The 9,047-nt window shown below is 36.8% G+C and overlaps 1 protein-coding gene across 3 annotated transcripts; it reads right to left on the bottom strand.

The window, feature by feature from the left end:
- Positions 1-2,060: 2,060 nt before the first annotated feature.
- prpsap2 (phosphoribosyl pyrophosphate synthetase-associated protein 2) lies at positions 2,061-8,840 on the bottom strand. 3 transcript variants are annotated; one of them, XM_058770823.1, is made up of 11 exons: positions 8,694-8,840; positions 8,015-8,172; positions 7,559-7,611; positions 7,115-7,181; positions 6,268-6,440; positions 6,034-6,149; positions 5,571-5,626; positions 3,752-3,900; positions 3,595-3,665; positions 3,174-3,320; positions 2,061-3,094 (listed from the first exon to the last, which is right to left on the bottom strand). In XM_058770823.1, exons 2-11 carry the CDS (start codon positions 8,095-8,097, stop codon positions 2,936-2,938), a joined length of 1,074 nt encoding a protein of 357 aa, XP_058626806.1. In that variant the 5' UTR covers positions 8,098-8,172; positions 8,694-8,840; the 3' UTR covers positions 2,061-2,935. The 3 variants fall into 3 exon arrangements, with proteins under 3 accessions (XP_058626806.1, XP_058626807.1, XP_058626808.1); XM_058770824.1 differs by having other exon boundaries at positions 8,015-8,220; positions 8,694-8,792; XM_058770825.1 differs by lacking the exon at positions 8,694-8,840 and having other exon boundaries at positions 7,873-8,157.
- Between the last annotated feature and the right edge of the window lie 207 nt (positions 8,841-9,047).

Consider the following 9,047-nt stretch of genomic DNA (forward strand, 5'->3'; position numbering starts at 1 on the left):
CTAATTATATGGGCAACACTTTTGTAAACAGTTTCAGTTGATTGCTTCTGAGGTACAGTCACAATGTAAATGCATATGAATTGAAATAAACAATCTTTCACAGGACAGAGTTCACTTGATTACAGCTGGACTTTATTCTTTTTTTATTATATAAAGATGTTTTACCATTGTTGCTACCTGTCGGATTAGCTTCAAACAGAATTCAATTTTATCACACACACCTTCTTTTGAGTCGTCTTGGGACTGTTTGTAATCTTGTGGCATCATCAGCCAATCATATTTGATGTGTAGTAATGTGATTCCAGAATGAATCACATGTCATTTACAGGTCAAGGGAAAAACACTTGTGTCTAGTACTGAGTGCCCATGTGTATGGATGGCAGAATTCCAATCGCATTCTATAAATGTAATGAATTATTTTTATTATTATTATTATTACTGTTCTATGTCCAGTTGCATAAACTTAGACAGTTAAGACATGGTCTTCGCACAGTAAGACGTAAGACCAATTTTAGTTTTATGTAAACAACTAGATTATTAGAAAAAATTAGATGACTAACTTGTAAGACTAGTCCAAGCTTTTATCTAACTAGCCTCTGAACTAAACAAGCTACTACTATTGAGATGAATGAAACGTTAACAGATAGTTTTCTCCAGGTAATAGACAAATGAACCATCAACAAGAGGAAATAATTGTTTAGACTGACACTGACTGATTTGAACTTTAATTTCAGGCAGTCTTAAACTTTTCTCAGTAATTTGCTTCTGTTGACAGCTCTTCTCTCTCTTGAGGCAGACTAGTGTTACAAAGTTTTAAGGCCATCTAGGAACCTAGGGTGATTTACATGGAAGTTAGATTAGTGATCTAAATGTCCTTCCAGTAATGTCTACATAAGTTTTATGCTTATCACAGAGCAGGCAAATAAGGGTCATATCAGCAGTAGCAGCAACAAGCAAATTCACATAGTTAATGCGACAATGGGCCCATTTGAAATATTTCATAAATAAGAGCATCACCATGCCTCACACCCAAACTAAGAACGCTTAATTGTTTATGATCATAATGTGTTCCAGCCAGTTTAATGTGTGCTTCACTACGCACAATGACGGGCAGTTACATTCTGTTTTTCTAACCATAAAGTTTTAATTCTCTTAAAGTGATACAATCATGTTCAAATCAACACTGGAATCACAGATATTTTTCAATGCTAGATCTTCTATGTTCCACAAAAAATATAAAGTCATACAGCTTTGTAAAAACATGACGGTGAGTAAATAATGGCTGAATTTTCATTTTTGCATGAACTATCAAGTTAGGTTGAGCATTTGGAGCAACACTAGATTGTCATGTAGGCTACTAAATACAGATATAGAGAACAATCGTTTGCTGCCCCGCTTTAGTTAAAAATATCTTTATAAGAAGTATTTGCAGGAAAAGAAGAAGTAGAGGATTTTTACTTCCTTGTGAAACTAGCAGCAAGATTACGTAGGTCATACATCTTAAGCTTTCCTTAGCAGAACTTTTTGCTGAAGCAGAGTCTTAACCATATCCATGTCAAGAAGTATTTTCTGCCCTCAGGGTTCAAGAATCATTATGCAAACAGAAACAGTCTTTATCTTCTAACTCACTGCAGCTTATCTGTGCTATTTAATGAAATGAACAGAACTGTGGGGAATATCTCTTTTAATAAACTTTAAAAACGCAGACTCTTTTATTTTACTTTACTCTGACGAAACCGCATGAGAACAGTATGCAAATCGAAGTTAACACTAGATAAGGGAACTGCCAATCAATTTCACCAGCAGAATTTATGCATTTGGGAAAGGATTTTCGCCAAGTCTGTGTTATTTTTTGGTGAACTTTTAAGTAAATATAGCTCGACCGACATTACAAAGATCTCAAAACCAGGGAAGGACATGTGCTTGAAATCTAAAATGGACTAGCATGGTACAACAAACTGGAAAATCTAGTTCTGACAACCTGGTTGTCAGTCTAACCGTAGCTGACCCGAGAAAAGGGTGGATCATTAATTAAACAATGCACACATATGACATCAGATAGTCTTTAAGTTGTTTATTCATTGTCATCAAGTGCTGTGAATAAATACAAAAGCCTGAAATATTAGTTAGGCTACATAACAAAAACCCTGCATTTCATTTGAAAATGAGAAGTCAAGTTCTCAGAGGCAAGATATTTAGAAACTGGCCACTATGACCACATTTATGAGGCAAAGATGCTTCCATAGTCCCGTTATTGGCAAAAAATAAAAATAAATAAATATGCGCTCACATTGGAAGTGTTAGTAGAAGAATCTAGCAGGAAAAACATTCAATCAAGCACATTAAGTTTTAGATCTTAAGCGCTATATTGAAGTCTAAGAATGTACCTTGCATCTAATTTGCCTTGAATTAAATAATTCTTGCTTTAACATCAGTACTACCACACAAAATACACAGAAACAACTAGTGGCACAATAATTACACAAAGTCATGAGGCACTGACACTGATATGTCACAGCGTAGATTTATGGTAACATTTTGTAATTGTTGGCCACACAGTGGAGTTGTTCATTCTTTAATTATTAAAATAAAATAAAAAAAACACAGAGCAGAGCTACGACTAAAAGAACTCGAGACACAATTTTAACATCCAGTGGTCCTTTTTTATATCTGGTACTTCAAACCTTAAATAAAAGTGCCAATATTTCAGATCAAGAGGAGGAGTATCCCTGCACTTCAATCCTCTGAACAATTTCACATCAGCATTTTAGGGCACTGAACTCATATAGCATTGAAGAACATCCAGGTTCTGAGTTTCAATGTATTACACGTACAACAATGAGAAGTTATAATGACAGACAAAAGAAAAACTGGTAATAGGGACAGAAAAAGTCTTGACCTCTGTGCACGTTATGACTGACTGTACATGAGCCTGTTAGTCATCCATGCCAATATTACGGAACAGGTAAGACATGGATTCTCCATTGTGGATGCGGCGAATGGCTTCTGACAGGATCATGCTGATATCCACCGTCTTGATCTTGGGACACTGGAGTTTTTGGATCTCGTGTGGAATGGTGTTGGTGACAACGACCTTTACAGAAAGACATCACAAAGTCAGTACTCATGACAACACACTCGTCACTCTCGACCTCAAATTAAAATGATGCTACCTCATCTATGGCGGACTCCTCTATTAGCTGAGGGGCGTCTGAGGAGAGGATTCCATGAGTGGCCATGACGAAGATCTTGTAAGCGCCTCTTTCTTTCAGAGTTTCGGCTGCTGCTAGAAAACTGTCAACATCGTCAATGATGTCATCCTTAAAAAAAATAAAAAATAAAAATCAGAAGAAAATTTAAAATAGCACCCCGAGTTATTCTTAGCGAAACTTAACGTGAACTTTATCTTAAATAAAAAAATTGAACAATGAAAAACTAGTTGCCAACATTTCTCATTTTATTTTAGTTTATGCTGAAGTACTAAAAAAACAAAACAAACAAAAAAAAAAAATAGAATATAAAATAAAGTCATTAAAGTAATAGTACATCAGTGATACCAAAACAATACTGTCCTGAGTTTCATCTTGAACTCACCACTATGATGGCAATTCGTCCACCTACATCTCCGACCACAGTTATTGGGGGTTTTTCTTTGGGAATTAGCACTGTGCAAGAAGAAGAAAAGAAGATAGGGAATAGGATGGAAAACAGTAAAACAGTCTGAGTGAGTTTTCTGAGGTGAGATTCTTACATGGTATCTCTAGGCTTGGATGAATGGCGCCAATGTTTTTGACAGTGGGCGGGGAATGACGTCCATCCACCAGGTCTGATTCAGCATCCTGGGCTTCACCGTGGATCACAGCGATGCCCAGCCGCAACCTTTCAGCAAATGACTGGGCCCTGTGAAAGCAGATAATGAAATTTGCAATGTTTTTGCCATGGAACTGTTTTGACACAAACCAAGGCCATCCACAACCCCTAATAAATCAGGTGCCAGATGCATAAACATAGACACTATGTTAAGACTGTGTCTTAAGAACTACTTTGACCAACTAGCAGTTAGCCAAGAGATAATCAGCCTCACTTTTCTGATTAAAATTAGGCCAATCTACATTTTTGTAACTGACTAGTCATGACCAGTCTAGATGAAAACAAATTAGATGGATAACCTTTTAAGACTAGTCTAAGCAGTTTATGCAACCAGTCCCTGGGTGCACAATCAGAATTACGGAACTAACACTGAATAGAACATTAGTCAGAACAACTGACAAAGGTCATTTAAGATACTGTGTATCTGTATACATTTGCATTCTGCTGAAAACATTACTCTAAATCCTGTCAATCAGACAGGGAGGAGCAGTTTCCAAATAATCAGTGGTTCTCAACTGTTCCAAGGCCCACTTTTGCACAACAGATAGATAGATAGATAGATAGAAAGAAAGGCAGACAGACAGATCTAGACAAACTAACAATGAAGAATACTTCTACAGCATTTATTAATCTTAAAGTTGATTGCATCATTTACTACTACATTATTAAAATCAAGTGTTATTTGATGGATCTGAGCTAACACTGACTAGCAATGAACGGTTGTATTTTTATGAACTAATATTAACAAAGACTAATAAATACTGTAACAATGCACTGCTCATTGTTATTTAATGTAAGTTAATGCATTAAATATAGTTTACAAATGTAACCTTACTGTTTTAAAAAAAGATTATGTTAATAAAATACATTTAAATAATCTTATGACTCATTGGGAACCCTTGGAAGTTGAGAACCACTGACTTAAAAACAATTTCATGATAAAAACTGAAAAAAGTATTTCTTGAAAAACGAGTAGCCTATTTGTTGTTGATTTATAAATCTGAATATACGCATGTATGAATGTTACATCAAAAATAAATGAAAAGTTATTTCACTGCATTGACCTACACAAATGAAAACAACATTTACACCAAGTTCACATAGACAAGTACAATCAGTTTTCATCTGAAAAGTACACTGCCACCATCAGGGCAACAGACTCCGTCTACATAAATGCTATTACAGCTTTATAGTGTCATAGTCTTGTTCAAAACAACGGCCTACCATGCTGTATGTAGAGAAAACATACTCTGCTGGCACACGGATAACCATCTGATAAGCGCAGTTCTCATGAAGTTTTTCATTTACTTTCAAACTTAAAGCAGAATTTTATCCTGTGGGATGCATGACTGAAAAAGATCCAAATATACCAGTAAAAAATTTAATATTGACCCAGTTGCAAGCCTACATCTCTCTCCCACTCAACATCATGTTTGCACACTGGCGCCACCCAATGCTTACAGTTATACCGATGAGATTTCAGTGAGGGATTAGGTGGAATTGTGGAAAAGGATAATTCACTGGTGTTTACAGCAGGTAAAAGGTTCGAAGAATATATTCCCACTAAAAGAATGGATACTTGATTAGTCAATCATTCCTGCAAGTATCGATTCCTTTTGTCTGTGGATCTTTCACTACTATTGTTTTAGTCAACATAGCTAAACTACTGACATGACATGCAAAGAAAGATTTGACTTTACCTTTTGGCTGATGCTGGAGATTTGGCCACAATTACAGCATTTCTGTAGTCAGGAATCTGTATGCAAATTTTTTTATTAATTAATAAAGAAAAATTGCACACATACTTAAAAAATCTTAAAGAAGATGTAGGCATATATAAGACACTCATAAGTTCATTACTGACTAATGCAGATGACCTTCCATCAGAGCAGGAGAGAAAATGATTATGAATAAAAAATGAATGCATAATCTAAAGTGGAGGAACTTATGCAGAGAAATATCAACTTCAGTTAAATCCAGCTTCTGTCCTGCTTTCTATTTTTAAGCAAACGTAACTGGTGACGTTCATAAAGTGAAGCATGGACTGCCTTATAATTCAAACTGAAGGCTTTGAGACGACGACACAGGAAGAACAACAACTATCTAAAGAAAATCCAGATCTTATGAAAAAAAGAGAGCCACACAAGTTACACAAGGACCTACTTCTTCCTGGATGTACTGCAGCAGGAATGGTGAGGCCCGCAGATTGTCCACTGGAATGTTGAAGAAACCCTGGATTTCCTTTTGATGCAAATCCATTGTAATGAGATGAGTCAGACCTGCTCAAAGCCACAATGAACCAACAGACAAAGCAAATGAGTTGGAGGACTAAAATTGGCCAATATCCTTATAAACCAAAAATGAAGGGACGATTATGTCTCTGATGGACTCATTTACCTGCTTTACACATCATTGAGGCAAGTAGTTTAGAGACGATGGAGCCTCTCTTCCTCATTTTGCACTGCTTGCTGTAGGGGAAATAGGGTATGACGCCGATGATGTTTCGAGCACAGGACGTCCTGCAGGCATACACCATAATGAGCAGCTCCATGATGGTGGTGTTAACATCTCTGCAGATGAGAAGGGAAGGACGGTTTTAAAGACTGGGATTTAGGGAACCTAATTTGCATACATTGAGATTTGCGTATTTAACATCAGTATTAATGTCAAACTGAGGGTTCATTTACACAATTTGCATAATTCAGCATATTGGCTGTGAGGGGTTTGAGCTGTCAAAGTAAAGCAGGGCTCTAGAAGCAAAAAAAAAGACGAGTTAGGAGATTAAAAAAATGTTGATTATGGTTCTAATGTCGCTTTTAGTCCATACAACAAGACTTCATGTTAAACTTTTTAGTTTTTGTAAAATATCTGAATGTTTTTTTAGAATGCCATTATTTATTTATTGCAGAATACTGTATTACAAGCAACAAAATTCTGGTATGAATATAAATCTAAATGACACTGTTACTGTTATTTTTACATCACAACAGAAATTAATTACTCATCTTCATGCCATTCCTAATGTTTCCCTTTCTTCAGGTGAACACAAACAAAGAATTTTAGTCTCTATGAGCCCATATAATGCAAGTCTATGAGACAGCCAAGACACTTGCATTATATGGACTTATTTTTCTAAAAATCTTTATTTGTGTTCATTTCAAGAAAGTAAGGCATATATATCTGGGTGAGTAAACATTGAGACAATTTTCCTTTTTGGATACAGTATCTCTTTAAGGCTTCTTACTTGGAGACGGTTTGGATGATGAAAACATCTTTGCCGCGCACAGACTCTTCGATTTGGACCCGTGTTTCTGTGGGAAAAGAAATGTTACTTTCATTTTTAGTCTGGTCCACAGTAAACACTTAACTTTACAGAACAGACTGGCTATTTAAAAGTTTGCACAAGGACTTAACGATGCATGGAATGCTGGGAGAATTCCACCACAGTGTCTGCATTTGGGAGCGCCAGCGTATCTCCATTTCAGAATACACAAGCATGACCCAAAACAAAGACTGTCAGTTTAATTAGTCAACAGTTGCTCAGATCGCCGATCTGTTTTGTCTCCTCTCTCCAGCATGGCATGCAAAGAATGAACCACCACTACAACAGCAGCCACAGCCATCGCTAGTGAAAATGAAAAGATATGCAGACATTTAACAGAAAGTTGAGATGAAAACAGGCCTTCACCTCTGTTAGCTTCTTGATAGACCTGCACCTTTCCGAGTTCCACCCCCAACCGCCTGCACAAGAACATAAATTCAAGGGAATATGACGCAATATAATTTACATAAAGAAAACAAAGCCTAGTTATGTTAACAAATATTTATATTATTTAAATTAATTTGTTACCATTGTGTTTATTTAATCAAAAATAATCTTAATATAATTTTGTTTTATTCTTTTATGTCATGTCGGCCTTAAAAACAGCGATTTACATGACAAGAAAGCATCATTTGAAATGGTAGTGTACATAATTTGAATGGTAGTGTACTTGCACTTACTTGATTTGTTGTTACCTAGCACTCAAAAGAATACAGCTGTTCTAGCTCAGATTTGCTCAGTTGGAGAATGAATGTCTTTCCACTCTTTCCTAACTACCCAATATAACTGGCATGTTATACTGGAGCTCCAGTGGGAACTTACTCGGCTATCCTCCTCCCCAGCTCTCTGCTGGAGGGGTTGGAGTTGGCCGTGAAGATGACCAGGCCTCCTTTGGCGGCACTCATGTCCTGTGGTTTGGTGTCTACCTCTAGGGACTCAGGCAGTGGCTCCCTGGGCACCCAGGCACTGCTGAGCCCTTCCTGTCAACAGGACCACAGGCACACTGTTAGTTTAACACCAGACACTTCCTGCAAGAACAAAGGGAAGATGGCATGTTTACACACACACACGAGCCAACCGAGACTCGATGAGAAGTGTGCTCAAGTGCAGACAGACATGATGACTAACTGCTGACACACAACTGCAACAGCATTAAAGTGACTTCTGAGTCTGCGCGACCGCGAATCACGATTCGTGACTGGTGCACTTAACCAGTCTGTCATGACAAACACAGTATGAATTAATAACTCGAGATCCACAGCACATTGAGGACTCACAGAAAACATGACTGGGGGGTAAAGTGTCACGTGAATGGCCAAAAATGTAAACAAAAACACATTATGCTAAAATGTTCATCCATTACATTTGTATTGCTGCTAAGCTAACTAGACCTATATGCCATTGAAAATGGAAAAGATAAATGCAGCTACATTCATATCAGCGTAAGATAATTTGACTTGTGAGTTTGAGTTCGTAAACTAAAAATATTGCCCAATCTCACCAGTTTGATCTTTTTAATCGATCCCTTCGCGTGGTTTACTGTATCACTTGCAACAATGTGAACTTTGCCACCGTCGAGAAATACGCTAGACGACCGCCGGACGCACCGCTTTTCAAAATAAAAGTCCAGGCTTTGTGGGAAAAAGAAGATGATTTTAGCATACTTTTGTAAAGAGTAACAGAAATAAAATATTTTAAAATAATTTAGTTAAGTGAGAACCGAATGCAACGTTTTCAACCACTTAACTTCAATTTGATGAAAATGTATTAAGAGTTTAAATCTAAAAATGCAGTTCTTTCGAGTGCGTTTTTTGACTCAAATTTTGTATAATTATATCTACTGCCTTTGAAAACT

The sequence above is a fragment of the Onychostoma macrolepis genome, chromosome 03 (assembly GCF_012432095.1).
Source record: "Onychostoma macrolepis isolate SWU-2019 chromosome 03, ASM1243209v1, whole genome shotgun sequence".
NCBI classification, from domain to species: domain Eukaryota; kingdom Metazoa; phylum Chordata; class Actinopteri; order Cypriniformes; family Cyprinidae; genus Onychostoma; species Onychostoma macrolepis.